The sequence below is a fragment of the Chlorocebus sabaeus genome, chromosome 24, assembly GCF_047675955.1.
Source record: "Chlorocebus sabaeus isolate Y175 chromosome 24, mChlSab1.0.hap1, whole genome shotgun sequence".
Lineage (NCBI taxonomy): Eukaryota > Metazoa > Chordata > Mammalia > Primates > Cercopithecidae > Chlorocebus > Chlorocebus sabaeus.
The window spans coordinates 52,068,154-52,087,344 of NC_132927.1; the positions used below are offsets into that span (position 1 = coordinate 52,068,154).

At 38.9% G+C, this 19,191-nt stretch overlaps 1 protein-coding gene across 14 annotated transcripts in view; it reads left to right on the top strand.

Moving 5' to 3' along the window:
- TTLL5 (tubulin tyrosine ligase like 5) overlaps window positions 1-19,191 on the top strand; it is a 293,345-nt gene that overhangs the window by 54,905 nt on the left and 219,249 nt on the right. For all 14 annotated transcript variants that reach the window (XM_007987329.3, XM_037984298.2, XM_037984299.2 and 11 more), the window contains exons 10-15: window positions 576-677; window positions 2,439-2,530; window positions 3,299-3,406; window positions 14,954-15,035; window positions 16,720-16,781; window positions 17,927-18,021. In XM_007987329.3, coding sequence (XP_007985520.2) covers window positions 576-677; window positions 2,439-2,530; window positions 3,299-3,406; window positions 14,954-15,035; window positions 16,720-16,781; window positions 17,927-18,021 — 541 coding nt within the window. The remainder of the gene's footprint in view (window positions 1-575; window positions 678-2,438; window positions 2,531-3,298; window positions 3,407-14,953; window positions 15,036-16,719; window positions 16,782-17,926; window positions 18,022-19,191) is intronic.

A 19,191-nucleotide genomic window follows, 5' to 3' on the forward strand; every position in this document is an offset into this window, starting at 1 on the left:
ATTTTTCGTAGAGATAGGTTCTTGCTCTGTTGCCTAGGCTGGTCTCAAACTCCTGGGCTCAAGCAGTCCTCCTGCCTCGGCCTCCCAAAGCATTGAGACTACAGGCATGAGCCACCATGCCCAGCCAGTTGTTATTTCTTGACCAGCTAATGCTGTATCTTTCACAGTATCCTACACACAATTTCCCAGGTCGTAAATAGCTATATTTTCAGTTTTCATTCTTCCTATTGGTGTAATGTTCTATATGAGAGAAGCAGTGTCTTGTTGTGATTAAGTATATGGGTTTTGGAGTTGGTGTGATCTTGAACAAGTTATTTAATAGACCACATTTCATTTTCACCTCTATTTTTCCACTTGGATAAAATATTTTCTACTACTTCATAGGGTTGCTTTAAGGATTGAATGAAGTGCGACATTATAAAACACTTAGAATGGGAGTTAGCACTTCGTAGGCACTCGGCATTTGTTAGATAATGATATTACCCTCCTTTATTATTATCTCATTGATCCTCAGTTCCAGCCTGTATGTCCTTGAAACTCTGTTCCTGGCATTTAACCTGTTTCCCTTCTATCAGGTTTGCAACTGTGCGATATGATCAAGGAGCCAAGAACATTCGGAACCAGTTCATGCATCTGACAAACTACAGTGTGAACAAGAAGAGTGGAGACTACGTCAGGTACTGGCTGTGTCTGAGCCGGAAGTCAGAGGTGTCAGTCTCAGATGCAGGTGTTGTAGAGGTGGAAAGGTAACATGTGGCACTGGAGGATAACGTTACATTAATGTCCATGTACCATTTAAGGAAAACTGTTTGTCATATAACAGTGTTGAGGCATATCTCCTGCTGCTTCTCCATTGCCTCCCCAGTTAACAGTGTCACCTTTCTCTACCAAAATGTGCTTTCACAAGTTTTTCTTCCTCATTGCCTTCCCTCACTTGACTTAGGGATGGGAATTTAATAGGCATATGGAACGTTTTAGAAGTTAAGAAATGAGGTCATTTCAGCGCTTGGCAAACAATCAAAAGCTTAAAAAATGTCTGTACCCTTTGACCCTGCGGTTCCATTTCTAGGAACTTAACCTTAAGAAATAAAAGATGTACACGCAGGATCAGCGATAAGAATGTTCATTACTGTGTATTTGTAGGTGGAAAAAGCAGGTTATCAGATAGCACATGCAACTTACGTTCTTGCTTGAATATGAGATATCTAAAGCTGCTTATTTTTGCTGAGCGGGGAGGAAGAAAAGACCAGAAGTAATACCGAAGTGTTAATTTAGCTTAACTATAGTGGGTAGGATTGTGAGTGGGTGATTTTTATTTTCTTCTCTGTGCTATTATGTATTTTCTAAATTTTTCTAAAATAAATACTTGTATGATCAAGAAAAAGAAAAGGAAAAAATTAAAGAAAGAAAGAAATGAGGCCATCTCAGCAAAGGATTCAGTGGAAGGGAGTACCAGCCCAACTGTGTGGAAATATTCTTTTTGCTCTGTTTTCTTTCATCCCGATCATTTTGCCAGAAAGTAGAAAAGTAGAAAAGAGACTCAAATAGTTACTTTCTACTCAGACTAAAAATAGGTTCTTAGCAGGTCCAAGGAAAGAAAGAAAGGAATCTGGAAGTGATAGAATAGTTGCTGAAGCTATATAGGTTTCGTCAAATGTCCTGTGAGCAGCGTTTGCATTAACTGAAGAGATCACACCTCCACTGTGAAAGATGAGCAAAGGCACAATTGGTGGAAAGTGGGATGCTGGTAGGGAGTGAGGGGACAGCTGCAAAACACAGGATCCAGATTGCAGGGCTTTTCCAATATTCACGGGAGGCTGTGCCATTTGCCACTCTGCTGCCATAGCAGTAGTATGCCTTCCCACTCTTACTGTCACTCCAGCACACTCTCCCTTCAGTGATACCTCAAAAAATATCAAGAAAAGCTATGTCTACTGCCAAAGAGAAGGGAACCTGCTTCAGATGCCAAAGCAATTCTGTATGGGATTATTTCACCAGCGTGCTGCAACAGATTAACCCACTCACCCATCCCAACTCAGTTCTGGTCTGAAACTGGCATCAGAGGTTGTTTTGTGTACTCAGGTGACATTCACCTCAAGGGTTAATTATCTGTTAATTTATTGTAACCATTCTTAGTTTACCTTCTTTCACACATTGCTCTCACTCTTTCTTGATGCATAATTGTTTGGTTAAAGAATTTGCTGCCTTCTTCCCCACCCTCTTGAAAAAGGCAAACTATATGCATTTTCATTTCCATTGAAGAAATTGGTATGAAAGGATATATGACAAAAAGGACCAAGAAAAAGTGAGTAACTGGAAGTCAGCAAAGTGAATTAAAAAAAAAAAAACAACTTAAAAAGACAAGAAGGCTGTTTGCAAAGAATCTTGTTGTTATTGCCAAGCCTAGTTACATATGTGACTTTATTAATTTGTTTTAGTTGTGATGATCCAGAAGTGGAGGACTATGGAAACAAATGGAGCATGAGTGCTATGCTTAGGTACCTGAAACAAGAAGGCAGAGATACAACTGGTGGGTACTGGGCCTTTTTCCTTCTTGACTTCTCTTCTTTGGATAACTTTATCATTTTCTCTTGCCAGGAATCATTCTCTATTGCTTTGATAGTGTTGCTGAGATGGGATGATTGTCCTTGGTGTTACTTTTTCCTGCAGTTGACAAGCTGGGGAACAGGTTTTCCATTACCCTCAAAATCCCTTTTCTTGTTTCTGGTCTGAAAGGCGTAACTTTTTCCTTTAATGCTTAGTGAATTTACCCTTCTTGAATGTTGAACTGCTGACTAAAATATGGTCAGCTTTTTATATAACAAATTGCCTGTCTCCATATTGGCCCCAAGTTTTGAGTTTTCTAAGTTAATCTCTCTCATTCATGTTACTGAGCTGGAGAATGGGCACTGTTTGAGCACAGGGCTTCAAATCAAGATGGGCACAATTGCTGAGCCTTGAGCAGAATGGGAAACTGTGTGCCAAAAGAGACTGTCTCAGTTCACAAGGGAAAGGGTCCTGGCGAAGTGTAAGAAAGGAAATGAGGCTCCTATTCCATCAGGTGTCTGTCTTTTGTCATAAGAGGCCACCTGAGGGTATCCCTGGGCACCTACATTCTTGACTGTGTTGATCTGTTCACAGATATGCCTGCCTCCATAGCACCCATTCAGAAGTCTGCCATATAGAGACTTTTTTGACTGAGCACGCATGCTTTTATAGTTACATTGTTATCTGGAATCCAGTTCCTAATCCATGTATTTTGGTATTGAGTCTGAAATTTAAAACTTTTTGTTTGCAGCATTGATGGCCCATGTAGAAGACCTGATCATTAAGACTATAATCTCTGCTGAACTAGCTATTGCTACTGCCTGTAAAACCTTTGTTCCTCATCGCAGCAGTTGTTTTGGTAAGGAGACTCGAGAAGCTTAACATGTTTGTGAAGAGGATCTTGGGAAGTTGGATGGGATTCTTGGGTAGAGAGGCTTAGTGATTCTGTAGCAGGAAGAGGTATGTGATGGACTTTTGTTTCTTTCTAAGCTCATATAGCATATGAAGAGCCTACTAAGAGGCCAATAGTGAGCTTGGTCAGAAGTCCCCTGAGGAATAACTAGCTTTCTGTGTGGGAAGCAGGGATTGGAACGAACGTGTTGGTCTTTCTGTCAGAGTGCAGTCAGAAAAAGTCTGCAACAGACTGTACAGGAATCCAACTCTAACAAATATATTCCAGAGCTCCTTGGCAGCCAGACTGGGAACAGTTCCAAGAAGCCCTGGCTGGTACCAGTATGTGCTTTCTCCCATTTTCCGATGACTCCTCCTTTTTGTTTGAGTCTTCTTTCTAGTGTGTTCCTCCCCCTCCTCTCTTTCTCCCATTCCTCTTCCACTTTCTTTTCTTCCTCTTTCTCTTCCCCTTCTCCTTCCCTTCCACTCCACCCCCAACTCCCTGACTGCACAGAGAAGGAATAAGCAGTTCACAGCTACAGGATCAGGAAATGTTGCCTATTGACCCTAGCTGTGATGGTAGCACTGAGGGTGCCTATGGACATTGCTTCCTATGTGGAAATGAATGGGTTTGTGATTGCCCATGTGAATGTCTTTAAAGTCACATAGGCTTTTGGCAGTGTTAGGCTTTGTTAGTAAAATACACTAGGGTCTTTGACGGGGAGGATGATTAAAATGTGGTGTGGAGTGATACAGGTAGTAAGGATATGAGAGTCATGGCTTGCTTAGAAGGCAGAGCAACAGGGAAATAAAGAACATGGGTTTTAGAGCCTGACAGCCTTAGTTTGTGACTATATATATCCCTATCTAGTTTTGTGATTTTCAGCAAGTTACTCTAATCCTGTTTCCTCAGCTATAAAATGGCAGTAATGATGGTGTCTGCCTCCTGAGAGTACCATGAAGATCAAATGAGATGATGCACACAAAGCACTTGACACAATGTCTGGCCCTTATGTTGTACTCAATACAAATTATTTGTTATTTTTATAATTAGACATCATAATTCTTGACCTCTTGAGCAGATTATCATAACAGGCTATATTTGAGGGACACTTGAAGGGAATTGTTGAGATTGAGTAGAAGATGGTAGATAAATCAGGACCTAAAATTATATGGGAAAAGAAGAGGTTGTAATATACTTTTTAAAATACATATCTGATCATGTTTTCTAAAATCCTTAAATGGTTCCCTAGGCTTAAATTGTATAATGGAAACTTGATATGACCTGAAAGCCTTCTAAGGTAACTCAGGTAACTCTTCTAGAATTCCATTTCCCCTCATATACCTTATAATCCAGCTGTGCTATACTATACTTATGAGCACTCTGTGCTTTTGTGCCACTGTATGAGTTCTGCTGTTTGGCCTAAAAACTCTCCTTCTGTCTCTGCCTTGCACACTGCTATTTCTTTTCTAAGATTTAGTTCTCCACATTGCCTCCTCCCTCATGCTGTTCTTTTTTTGAGACAAGGTCTTGCTCTGTTGCCCTGGGTGGAGTACTGTGGCATGATCACCGTTCACTGCAGCCTTCACCTCCTGGGCCCAAGTGATCCTCCCATCTTAGTCTCCCGAGTAGTTGAGACTATAGGCATGTGTTATCCTGCCTGGCTAATTTTTTAAAAAACGTTTTGTAGAAATGTGACCTCACTATGCATTATGCTTTTCTGTGCTTGTTTGATCATTCTCTTTTCCTATCACATCATAATGTTTTGTTTATACATACACTTCCTCAGCAGTGTCTGAGTTTATTTTCTTGAATTTATAATAGTGTCCTTTCTTCCCATTTCACTCTATTTCTGCCAAACCAGAGCTTTCAACATTTCTCTGGTCCCCTTTTTAAATTTTTTTGTTTGTTTGTTTCTTTAGTTTTGTATTACAGACAGGGTCTCACTGTTGCCCAGACTAGAGTGCAATGACACAATCATATTTAGCTCACTGCAGCCTTGAACTCGTGGTCTCAAGTGATCCTCTTGCCTTGGCTTCCCCAAATACTGGGCTTACAGGCATGAGCTACCAAACCTGGTCCTTTTCTTGCTCGCTACCTCTGCATCTGTTTTACCTTGTGTCTGAAATACCTTTCTTGTGTTACTTTACCTAATCAAGTATGGACATTTTTCAAGACAAAGTCAAGTGTCACTTCTTTGGTGATGTTTTTTTCTAATGCTCCCATAGTTAGCCTGCCCTACCCCTATACCCCCAGCACTCTGTTTGTTTGTAACTCTACGATAGTATCTGTATGTTGTCTGGTAGTCATGTGTGTATTTGTCTCCTGTAGCCGACTGGAAACTGCTTGAGGACAGTAAGAATATCTCCGTCAGTTTTGCCCCCACCATGCATGTTAGCACTTTTTTAAAAAATTGAAACAGGATCTCACTATGTTGCCCAGTCTGGCCTTGAACTCCTGGGCTCAAATGATTCACCTGCCTCGGCCTCCTGAGTAGCTAGGACTATAGGTGTGTACCACCATGCCCAGTTGCATGTCAGCATCTTTTGCTCTTAGAGGATGTTCAGGAAATGTTTCTTGAGTGAATGATTGGCACTTGCTTTAATTGCTTTTTTGGTGGCCTGACAGTAGACTTCCCAATGGATCTGGTTTGGTGATGGCCTAGAACTCTTCGAATTATTGTAGACTGTTTGAGGATGGGGTTGGGGGGTTGGGACTAGGAGCATAACTCCAACTTCCAAAACCTCATTAGATTTAAATAATAAATAAAGGTTTATTTTTCTACATCTACTTGGCTCTTATATGAGGGTAAATTTCTGATATCCCTTGTAAAAATCTTTGTTCTAACTAGTTAATTATAAAACCTTTTCTGAATGTTTCCTTTTTTTGGTTTGTTTGTTTTACAATTTGATTGCCTTTTGGAAGCTTGGGAGCTTCATTATTGAACTTATTGGCAATAGAATGTTCGGACGTGAAAGAAGCTGTGACTTTCTCTGACTCAGTGAAATACCCCTTAAGTGCATTTCATCAGCCATGGGTCTCCTTTCTTCCTCCCTACTTGTGTTCAGCTTTAATAAACTGAATGCATCTGGAGTTTTTTAAGTTGTTGACTATCTTCTTGGCTTTTGTGGTTCTAATTCCACTTCCTGTCAGCCCTGGGATTTTGTGTGCTTCATTAACCTCATCCCATCAGATATGATTTTGTATACGTGTGTATGTTTGTATGAGTCTCTGCCTCCCACTGACTCCTAACTTCCCCTGGGGTTTAAGTTACAAGGAATAAGCTAGTTTTTTCCCATTTATTTTAGAGTAAACAGGAATTGAAAGCTTCCCAGAAGATTTTGGCTTAAACAGAGCATTGGTGCTTTTAGGGGAAACCAACAGACCAGACATGGGGTTCACTATATTCTTTTGGTGGTTGTTCCTGTCCTTCCATCTTATGAATCTCTGCCAGGGGCATTCCCTTACTATCTCAGTATTTGTATTCTACGATCTCTTTCCCATCCTACCACCTGTAATGTTCAACTATGTTTCCAGGTATCTTCAATATCCCATCCTATTTATTTATATATTCAATTTTTCTTCAGTTCCTGCTGTGGGCAAGTCATAGGTTAGCCTTTCAGCAGTGTATTACCATCAAGTTTGTTCCTCTCAAACCAAATTTTATGTAGGATAAGATATATATATATATCTCCATTGCACTATTAGTATTTAAATGTAGACTTGAGAACCTATACAAACTACCTGAAACTTTGTCATTTAATGCTTTTTCCTAGATTTGCACATCTGGTAAGGACCTTAGAGAATAATTAGTTCAGATGTACAAATTGAAACCCTGAGAAATGAACGCTTGTCCCAGGTTCTAGAGTTAGTGAGTGAAATAACTCAGGTCAAAATGACTCAGCTTGGATCTATGGGGCTTCAGAAGATGGGTTTTGGCAATCAAATAATCTTGATCTTAAGATTTTGATTTATAGAATTTTTTATGCCTCCCTCAATAAGACAGATTTTTTACAATCTAATTTTTGCTGCCTTCCAAGACTGTGAAAATATGGTACCGTGTGAAATAATATGCTTAAACAGCAATCCTTTAAATATCGTTAGCAAATTGGCATTGTGAGATACAACTGGCTATGAGAATAGCTTTTTGACCAGTTGAAGAAAAACAGCCAAAAACAACAGGATGTTAGCTGTTCTTTAAAGATGTTGCTGCTGACAGTGGCTTTATCTCTGTGTATGAGCATGGCTGAAGTCATGGGTTGTGACCCAGGCCTGGGATCATGGGTACAAGTTGTGGGGCCACTTATAGAACTGATCAGCCTGGCCTTGTTGTGATCAGAGCCCAGTGACATGTTTGCTCAGGACCAACCATGCCCCCAGTACACCTCTCTGTTGAACAATACCTGGTTTGGTTTTCTATTGCTACCATTCTTGACCATTTCACAGGGTAGCCTGAGGTTCTTATAGGGAGGGTGTCCATAAATAATTGTTGGAGGAATGAAAGCAGGCAGTGTACATTCTCCAACAATGTAAACTACTTGGCCACCCACAGAAAAATAATGAGAGTCATCAATTTCTTCACTTTTTGAAATAATCTCCTTTTTTGGTTTATCATATATCCCTGTTTAGATGGGAAAGGAAGTTTACTACAGAAGAAACTTATGTAGGAAGTATCTACTGTTTATCAAGCAAACATTGGTTATTTCCTTTAATTTAGTTTTCACTGGTTATTTCTTTTTAGTCTTCAGCAATTTTGATTGGTATTATCTGTGTTTTATAGACATGGAAAAAAGATTCAGAAAGGTTAAATAAGTTGTCCTAGGTCATGCAGCTAATAAATGGCAAAGCCAAATTTGGGAGCCAGGTCTCTCTGGCTCTTTCTCCACCCACATAAAGACATGTCCTTATGAGTCCGGCCACTTTTGGCATGCCGCATATCCTGGATTCTCCCTCTGCTCTGCCGTAACTGGATCTCAGGAAAGATGATATCATCCTTTCTAGCAGATCAGGCCTGGAAAGGACACTCCTTTTGCTCTAGTCCTAAATACTCCTTTCAAATCTACCTTTACATCTGGTAACCAGATAGCATATTGATTTCTTGGACTACCTAACAAATTTGCTGTGGGCATTTTCTTTTCATTTTCTTGTGGGTCTGCTTTTTTCTAAAATTCTCCTTCTGGACCCCATATAAAGACTTCCTCTTTAGCTTTTCAGTTTGAATCCAAAGCCAAGGTAAAAAGAATTTCCTTCATACAATAGCATTTCAGTGGCAGTGAGTTCTGGCTAATGTCAGCACTTTCCATTGCCTCAGGGACGACAGCTTCAGCTGGGACTTTATTTCTGGGGAGAGTTAGTGGATTGATCCAAAATTAGTGGTGTGACATGTTTAGTAATCTATTAGGCCTTCGATGGATTATTATTTTCTTGAGAAAATGTTTTTTTCCCCCTCTCTCCCTAAACTATCTTTTATCAGGCTTTTTCTTAATACAGCTTTAATATGTAAAGTTCTTCCTAAGAATCTCTCTTTTTTTCTTTATGATTGGTGGCTTTATTATAAATATTTCAAGTCTTGTGATCAGGGTTATTTTGTAGGAAGTGGCTGCCAATTATTTTGTCTTTCTCGAAAACTATGCATTGTTTTTCACTTAAAATATATTTTTTTCATTCAGGATTTCTGAAGTATTTCCTATGTGCTAGTTATGGTGCAGGCTACTTGTAATACAGCAATGAATGAAACATGGACCCTGCCCTCAAGTGATAGGGAGGAGCAGACATGAAATGATAAATGACAGTACAAGTAGTATAAGTGACTCAGGTGCACTAGGAATGTCTAAGAGTTACTAGCTATGCCTAGGGGATCCACAGAAAGCCATTTTTAACAGCAGGAATGTAATATACAACATACAGTGTCGTGACAGGATGTAATTTTTTTGAAATGGTAAGAAGTGTGACTAGATATAGTGTGCATAGAATGGGGGAATAGGAGATAGGGTTATGGAGGTGGATTTGGGCCAGAATATAAAGAATTGACAAGTTTAAATTCATCTTGTAGCTAACAGACAGCCACTGGAAGTTTTTGAGCAGGGGAGCAATAGGATTATTATTATTTTTCTTTAACTTTTATCATAATTTGATCCAAAACTTAGGATGACAGAATTACAATAAAGGGATACGGTACAACGTTACTAGCATTGACTGACTTAAAATCTTCTAGGAACCAAGCTGACGTCAGTGTCTATTGTTGGAACAATTCACTGCCTATCTCTATGTGAGTTGTTTGTTTTTTTAAGAAAGGTACAATTCTGATGGCCTTGAAGAATGGCCTACAATTAGGAGAGGCAAGTGCTAGGGAAATGACTAAGGTGGTAAGAGGTGTGCTGTGATAATATATACTTACCATGATGACGCAGCAATCTCACTCATAGATATTTTCCCAGAAGAACTGAAACCATATGGTTTTACGAATACCTGTGTACAAATGTCTATAGCAGCTTTATTAATAATTGACAAAAATTGGAAACAATCCAAATGTCCATCAATTGTTGAATGGATAAATAAATTGTGGTATGTCCATATAATGGAATACTATACTCAACTATAAAAAGGAATGAACTACATTATTGGTATGTGTAACAACATAGGTAAATCTCAAAAGCACAATGCTAAGTGAAAGAAGCCAGTCTCAAGAAACTACATATTACATTAATTTCATTTATTTAACTTTCTGGAAAAGGCAGAAAGCAGACAAAAATAAGATCAGTGGTTGCTGAGGGTGGGAGTGCGACTGTAGAGGGGCAAAAGGGAATGTTTGTTAAAATTGTCCTGTGTCTTATGGTGGTGGTAGACAACTGCATCTATTTGTCAAAACTCACCAAAATGTATACTTTAAAAGGGTGAATTTATTGTATATAAATTAGACTTTGATAAATCTGCCTGAAAACAAAAAGCAACGATAGATGGATGAACCTCAGAAACGTGGTAGATGAAAGAAACCAGACTCAAAAGAGTATATACCATATGATTCCATTTATGTGAAATTCTAGAATAAGCAAAACTAATCTGTGGTGAAGGAAATAAGACTAGTTGTTGTCAGGGATGGGGGAAACGGCAGGATACTTACCAAGAAGCAGCACAAGGGGTCCTTTTGGGGTGATGGAAACATTCTGTGTGGGCTGATAGGCATGTGGGTTACATGGATATGTCCAATTATCAAGACTTGTCAAGTTGTACGCTTAGATCTAACTCTTTCATCATATGTAAATTATTCCTCAAAAGGGAACAGAGAAGATTAAAGAGGAAGAAACTGGCTGGGCACAGTGGCTCGTGCCTGTAATTCCAGCACTTTGGGAGGCCAAGGAGGGTGGATCACTGAGGTCAGGAGTTTGAGACCTGCCTGGCCAACATGGTAAAACCCCATCTCTACTAAAAATACAAAAATTAGCCAGGCATGGTGGCAGGCGCCTGTAATGCCAGCTTCTTGGGAGGGTGAGGCAGGAGAATTGCTTAAACCTGGGAAGTAGAGATTGCAGTGAGCCGAGATCGCACCATTGCACTCTAGCCTGGGAGACAAGAGCAAAACCCCATCTCAGAAAAAAAAAAAAAAGAGAAAAAGAAACTAAAGAGAAAGATTAAAGACAAGAAAGAGTGATAGAGATTTGGTGACATCTTGTATTTGGGAGGTGGTAAGAGAGTGTTTCTAGTTTGGAGCCTGGTAGATGGGGTTACCATTCTCCAAGATGAAGAATAATAACAAACCAAACAGTTTTGGGGAAAGAAAACAAGGGCTCTTTTGTTCAGTGTTGAATACCTATGGAATATCCTAGTGAAGATGTCCAAAAGGCAATTCGAATTATGAATTTGGTGTCCTGGAGACACTTGGTTAAAGATGTGATCATCATATTAATTGTGGCCATGAGAATACATGAGATTGCCTAAGGAGAAAAGTAGAATTGAGAAGGAAGGAGACCTGAGAGTGTCACCCTGAGCAAACTTACCATTGAATATCTGGGTAGAAGAGAAGGAAGGAAAGGAGGAGTGGAAAGAGGAGAATCAGAAGAGAGCAGTGTCCTGGAACCCAAGGGAGAAGAAAGCTCCAATAAGTTAGGGGTGGTCATCAGTTTCAGATGTTTGGGCTTAGCAATAGGGTAGTCTTTGGTGATCATACTGAGAATAATCAGTTATTAGAGAGGGAGCAGAAGCAAATTCTTGGGGCTGGGAATGAGTAGGTATTAAGAAGTTCAGACTGCTAAGTGTAGATTGCTTTTTCAAGGACCCATATTAAAGAAGTAGGGAGCTAAGTTTGCTTTAGTTTGGCTAGGGGCTGAAGGAAATATTTCTTACTAAGGAAAATTGTCCTGGGGAAATGTTCCATAAGGCGTAGCAATAGTCCTTTGAAAACACTTGCTCTTCTGTCGTGATAAAGACAACACAGAAAGAGGAGCTCTCAGAACTGGAAAAGCCCAGCTAGCTCGCACCCATTCATGACAGGAAAGTTGGTGTATCTCATTGTGGATACTGAGTTTTCGAAATTCTCGTTACTGCTGCCAAAACACTCAACATTAAAAGATGAGGAAGTTGATTATGCTCAGCACAACCTACTCTTTACCTTTTAAAATCTTTAATGTCCATAGAAAATACCAAATACCAATAGTAAGTTTAAAAGGTTCTTATAAGGACTCTAGTAGCCTGCCGAGGACCCAAGTTATTTTTCTTAAGCTGAATTGATTGGGTTCAAAGAGGAAAACCTGGTACAGAAGCTATCATTCCACCCCATTCCTCTCTCCTAATGCCAGCCTTTGAGGTGAGCTGGGTTTTGCACTATGTTATAATGCTGTCACATACCAATATATATTTCTTCTCCAACTCTTAAATGATAGTAGGTCCAAGCCTGGTATGTGTACAGATGTAGTTAGATTCGAGGTTTGATTTTTTTAGTTTGGGTACCCTCTCCATAGAGGTGTTTAGCAGTAACATGATTTAGTCATCCAAATGAAAATTAATTTAGCTTTGTGAAGGATGTTTTCTCTCTAGGTCATTTTTCCCCCTCGTATTTCCCAGAATAGTGGTTCTCCGCCTGTCAACTGAGATTATTGGAATTTGCCTCTGATTTGGGGAAATGGTTAAGTAAACCTGTAGCTGCTTAATGCAAGATACTTAAATAGTGGGTTTCATTGATTGTTAATCTGATTCAAATTTGTCTTCATTTGTAGCTGATTCTGCAAACCTGATCAATATGTGCATCAATCATTATTTTCACCCTGTTCTTCATACTATTAATAATATTACCACTTTATGAAACAGTTGAATCCTGTGCTTCAGCTTTTAAACAATGAAGAGAGTACTCTTTTTCTTCAATCAAATGTTGTGTTCTCTCGCTTATATAAAATGTTAAAGTGGACTTGTAGATTTTGCAAGTAGATTTTTCCTTTTAAATGCCTTATTTAGTGCTATATCACAAATGATTTTTCTCAGATTAAAGGGGCAATATTCTACAAGATTACTGAAGATTACATCGGCTATTCAGAAGAATGTATTAGCCGTTAAAAGCTATGAATTCTATGAAAAGAAGATAGGTGAAATAGCTTCCTTTTCTTTATATTTTAAACTATAGGTAGTATATAAATTTTGTATAGTTACTTGAAGGTGATCCCATCTCAAACTCTTTGTGATGATTTTTGCAAATTAAATGGAATCCCGTATAATTACTATGGAAGCCAATTCATTCATGGTAACTTTTCCCTAGAGGATTTAGAATATGCATGTCTAACTGAGTTCGTACTGCCATATATATGTAAATAGCATCCAGATATTGACAAACAGTGATTAATAAAGAGGCTAAAGGAAACCAAAGGATGCTAACAAAATCTCAGAAAGAGAAATGATTTCTCCAAGTTCCACAGTGTAGAATCATGGGGACAACTAAGGTCTCTAGATTCCCATTCTAGGATTCTTTTTTTTTTTTTTTTTTTTACCCAGGCTGGAGTGCAGTGGCGGGATCTCGGCTCATTTCAACCTCCGCCTTCTGGTTGTAAGCGATTCTCCTGCCTCAGCCTCCTGAGTAGCTGGGATTACAGGCGCCCACCACTACGCCCAGCTAATTTTTGTATTTTTAGTAGAGACAGGGTTTCACCATGTTGGCCAGGGTGGTCTTGAACTCCTGACCTCATGATCTGCCCACCTCAGCCTACCAAAGTGCTGGGATTATAGGCATGAGCCACCATGCCCGGCATTACTCTAGGATTCTTAATACATCATGTAACTTCAGACTTCCTGTGTTCTAGAAGACAGTTTTGGGAGCCATCTTTTTAGAGTCTATTTTTTTGTTTTCTGAGAGTATTGATAAATTTAAAAATCCTTCCTGAAGCAAGGAAATTTGTATCAGAATTAATTTCTGGAAAATACCTGGTTGTGTTCTGTGGGTGTGAGCTCAGGTCTGTGACCTCTGATCAAACAGTAAGGAAGGTAGTGTGGTAGTGTTTACTTCTAGAGAAAAAATATAAGCAGCGTTTTTGAGGGTCACAGGATGGGATGTTTAGGAGTGATGTTATATATATATTATATATATAAAAAAATATACACATATACATACACATACACACACACACACAAAGAACTGTACATTACCGTTATTTTTGTAGAGAAAGTCTCACTAATAATATGAAGGGTTCCAAATTTAACCTCTCATCCCTGAACTTGTTAAATGAAACCAGGCATTGTGGAAAGAAAACTTGCTTCTGGGTCTTGCTTTCTCTTTGCAACAGTTGGGAAGGTAAAGAAAGAGAATCAATACAGAATCCAAAAACTTGATCTCTGGCTCCCACCCTTCTTAAATAATATTAGTGGTGCAAGATATCTTGTCGCACCTGTGCTCTGCTACCACTGGCTTTCTCTTTTCTTGTCTGTCCTTCGGTTCATGTTGGGCCAGTGTGTTTTATTTTCTGTCTTCAAAGGGAAATTAAAACTGTAGGAGAGGAGAAAGAATAAATACATTTAGATGTCTTCCTAACCTGGGTTGCAAAAGCCATATCTTGGTTTAAGAAAATGTGATGGAAGGATTCTAGAGAAATGCCTTCAGGAGAAGTTTCTGTTTTCAAACTTGGCAGAGAGGGGCTGGGGGGCGGGAAATTCAGAGCAGGCCTAAAGCAGCGTTGGTATTGGTTGTGCTTGTTTCATTCCTCCCCACCCACCCTTTTTTTTGTGCCCATAAGCACAGCAGAATCCTGCTTGTTAACTATTCTAGAGTCAGGTTGCTTTCTGTGTAGGATTTAGGAACATCAATAGACAGTGCATGATACAAACAGTGGAATTTTATAGCATTGTTTTCTTATTCCTAGAGCTTGATTAATTTCTCTTGAACTTGAGAGATTCTTGAAAGATTCTCTGCTTCTACTTCCACTCACTACTTATACTTAGTGAGTTTCTAGGCCTGGGAGTTATGAGATTGAGTCTTCTAGATCTTTGTGTGGTTGTGGCATGGAAAATGATCTTGTATATTGTGTTGTGTTGTATTTCTAGAACTCTATGGCTTTGACGTGCTCATAGATGCTACTCTGAAGCCATGGTTGTTGGAAGTGAATCTCTCTCCTTCTTTGGCCTGGTAAGTCAGTTCCATCAACTAGAAAAGGACAAATCTTCAAGTAGTACTTAAAGCACTGGTTTTTTTTTGTTTTTTTTTGTTTTTTTTGTTTTTTTGATCATTTCTTTTGGCACTAGAAGACTGTTTTTTTCCTAGTTATTAGATAGAGATAACCAGACGTTCTTAAATTAACTGGTTTATGGCATAATATCAAAGTGCGTATGACAACCATGAATCTCTGTCTTCCTAGTCAATTTACAATTATATGATTCCTGTTTATTAGGTTTCTAAGGGATGATTCTTGCATTCAGTTTTATCCCTGTATTTTTTTAAACAGTAAGTCTTCTATTAAGGGTAAAGAAATACATAAGATATTATATTTCCTTCATTACCAAAAGTTTTACAGGTTCAAATCCACATATACTATAAAGGTATAAACCTGGATCTAGGGCCATGTGGATAACATGTGGTCCTTTTACCCTGTCCCATGTTTAAAGTCATCCAAGTTTAAAGTCAAAAACTTCAAAACAACTTAAAAAAAATTTTTTTTACTAACCTGTTGTTTAGAAGAAGAAAATAAACATATTTTTCAATACCAGGGAAGATTCTTATTATATTTGCAGCTACAGCTAGAATTTCTGTTCGCTGTACACTTCTCTAAACAGAGAACTCTAGAGATTTATGCCAAAGACCACCCAGCTGCTGCGTTTTTAAGGATGAGAGATATTGGCAAAATGCCAAGGGATCAAATAAAGACAGATTGACTACTTTTAGAGTGAGAGTTTGGCTTAACTTCCATAGTAAGGTGTAGAGCTAAATATTACAGATGCTTCAGATGTTATGCAGCTTTCGTCAAGTCAGCCTTTTGCAGGTTGTCCAGTAAAGTATATTATACTATCCTTTAGAAGTTAGAAATCCCCAGAATGAGGCACTGAGTAGCAGCCAGAGCAGTGTGGTTCGTGGAAGAACACCTCAGCACTGAAGCCACTGTGGCCATCACCGCCACAGGGAGGCCTCTTGCGTTTGGTCACTGTTGTTTTTGTTTTCATGTGGGTTTCCCCCCATCTGGTGAGATTTTGGTATAACTTGTATTTTTTTTATTTTTTTTTATTTTTTTAAATTTATTTATTATTATTAAACTTCAAGTTGTAGGGTACATGTGTAGGGAACATTTTTTTTTTTTTTTTTTGCCCTATATGCAAGCCTGCAAGCCTAAGAAGATTGTTTTAGAGCAGACAATAAAGACTTTAAAAAGTACCAATGTGGCTAGAGTTGCTTCTCTTGCATGTGAATGTGACTAGACTGTTGCAGCAGCAAAAAGTAATTTGAATGGTGGTGGGCACACTCATAAAAGAGCATACTGAAAATCTGAACCTCTGAAATCCGCAGTTTTAACGAAGCAGTATTCTTGACTTGCGCAAAATTTGAATTGCACAAGACCTTCTGGTATAAAGAAAATTGCGTGTTAGAGAATCAATGGATGGTGCTGCGTTTGCATTAGAGAGGACAAATTTAACAGCAGGATTTCATTTCTCATATTTTTGCGCAGACTTTTTCCCCCACCCCAACCCATGGATTTTATGGGCTTTATATGTTGCTCTTCATTGACATTTGGAAACTTTGCTATATTGGGACCCATTAGAGGGTGGCTATTCTGTTAACCTACACACTTATCAATTGCTCTTTTCTTTCTCTGTTCTGTTAGTGATGCACCTCTGGACCTAAAGATTAAAGCCAGTATGATTTCAGATATGTTCACTGTTGTTGGTGAGTAGTAGTATTTTCTGAACTGGACTCACATAAAAATTAACTAGAGCGTCCATTTTGTCAGTCTCTGTAGGTTTTGCCAACTGGCAATTCCTAAGCCATGCTGAATGGTTTGTCTTAAAAAATTATATTTTCAGAGAAATGTTTCTATGTTTCTATGCCCTTTGGCTCCATCCTGTCCTGAGGCTGAACCACAACTAAGGCTGAGACTTGGGGCACAGGAATTAGGAGCTGAGGAAGAGAATTAGCAAAGATCTGGAGAAGGTGTATTTCTCTCCAAGCTGGGAAAGTAAAACCCACTGAAGAAGCCTTGTTACAAAGGAGACTGGCTATATTTCTGCTAGACAGTCTCTACTGGTCTCTATGTGATCCCTTCTGTAGTAGTTATAACCAAAGCAGCCCAAAGAAGAAATCTCATTTTAAGTAGATAAGCCAAAACTTTGAAGTGGAGATGGGCAGTCAGGTGGGTATTTTGTGGGCTTGTTGGGCTTTTTTTAAGGTACTATAAAAAGATATAATAAAATAAATTTGAGATAAACTAGTACCTGATGTACCTGCAAATGCTATAAAACTTAGCTACTCTATTTTCCCTGGATGAGAATCTGCTGCTTTTTAGGAAGTAAGTGAAATTAGCTGAAGTCCAATTTCCAAAGCCATAGATAATCTACAAAGCCCATTTTGAAAGTTGCCAATAGACCACCTTCTGCAGTTCCAGAAGTAGATCATGTAACAGGACAAGGCTGTTCACTTGCTTTCATAAAAATAACTTTATTTTCCAGTCATCATCCAGGTAGCCACTTTAAAGTAACTTGCTTTTATTAACAACTGTGTGTTTCAAAATGGTGATTTGCAGTTATTCTTAGGTTCATCAAAAATCTACATCTCTTTCTCACTCAGAATCACATTTCAGCTACCCAACCAGCAAGGTTCATTCATCTGCATATCTCCCTTTTCTTATCTCTAGTTATGGTGGTTCAGAGTTAAAGCAGAGTGCATGTGGGAGAATTGTGCATTATCCTCCTGAGGATAGATCTCTGATATTTATGACAGTGAAACTGAGTTTGTATATCTAAAGAAAAGGTGCAGCCAGACCTGCTAATTTCTTAGAAAATGGCAGGTTTTAATGTTGCCCATTCCCCATTCAGGATTTGTGTGCCAAGATCCTGCCCAGCGGGCATCAACCCGGCCAATTTATCCCACCTTTGAGTCTTCCAGGCGAAACCCTTTCCAGAAACCTCAGGTAAGCCAATTCTGCAGCAGGGAGCCTGAAGGAGGCTTACTGGGAAGTGGCAGCTGATGTAACTGAGGGAACGGAAGCACTGTGGGTATGAGGTCACTTAGAGCAGGAGAATTTGGGGATCACTCTAGACAGGAGGCAGTTATATTCAGCTGTGACTAATAGCTTATGCTTTCAACATTTTCCAACAAACTTACTCCCTGTTTTTTGTTTTGTCTTTTCTTTTGGCTTCTTTTTTCATTATCTTTCTTTCTGTTTTTAAAAATCACCCTTTCTTCCATCTCAGATTGATATGCTCAGAAACAAGGCACAGAGAAGGAGCCTATTAATTCTTAGTCATTACTGCGTTCTTTCTGGTCTTCGGACTAGCTTTGTAAAGAAGATGCTTTCTTGAAATAGTATCTTCTCTACAAGTAATTCTCCTCAAAGGACCCTCCATGATCATGAGTTATTGATTGAGGCTAAGTGAGGTAAAAGCCCAAAGAAACTTATACTTGTCTAAAATATCATTAATCAAGCATTGCTTTATTCTTTGTGTACTCTGCATTTTTGTTCCAGTTAAACCAATCAGCTAATCCTTCCATTTACTCATTCCATCATCTCGTCAGTCCCTTCCTGTTTTGACCCTGCTAATTTCCCACTTTTGTTTCTTGGCCTTTAACATTTCTTCTTATTTTAAAAAAAATCCACTTTGCTCTTCTATTCCCCTCTGGTTTGATTACTTTGCCTGCTTAGACATTTTGGAAATCTTTTCTTATTAAATCCATCATGACCTTTACTTTTCATTTTAACATTTATTTACCTCTTCTATACTACATTGTTTTGCATTCATTGATTTGTTGCTTTTAAATTGTTCTGTACTCTCCTGCCAGATTGTAGACTCTCTGAAGGCATAAGCAGCTTTTTCTTCCTACTCCCCATTTTCTCTTTCTTTTTCTTCTCTCCTTTTATCTCTGCCCCAAATCCACCTTAACCCTTTACTCCTCACTTTTTTCCTCCCTTCTTCCACTCCCATTCCTCCTCTTGTTCCTTTTGCTAGCTAGTCTCATTTGGAGTAGTGCTATTTTCTGTTTGCCAAACTCATATGCTATTATTTATTCAGATAATTTTTTATTAGAACAGGGTTTTCAAACTCAAGTGCCTAGAGGGCCTGCAGGCAGGTAATATAAATGA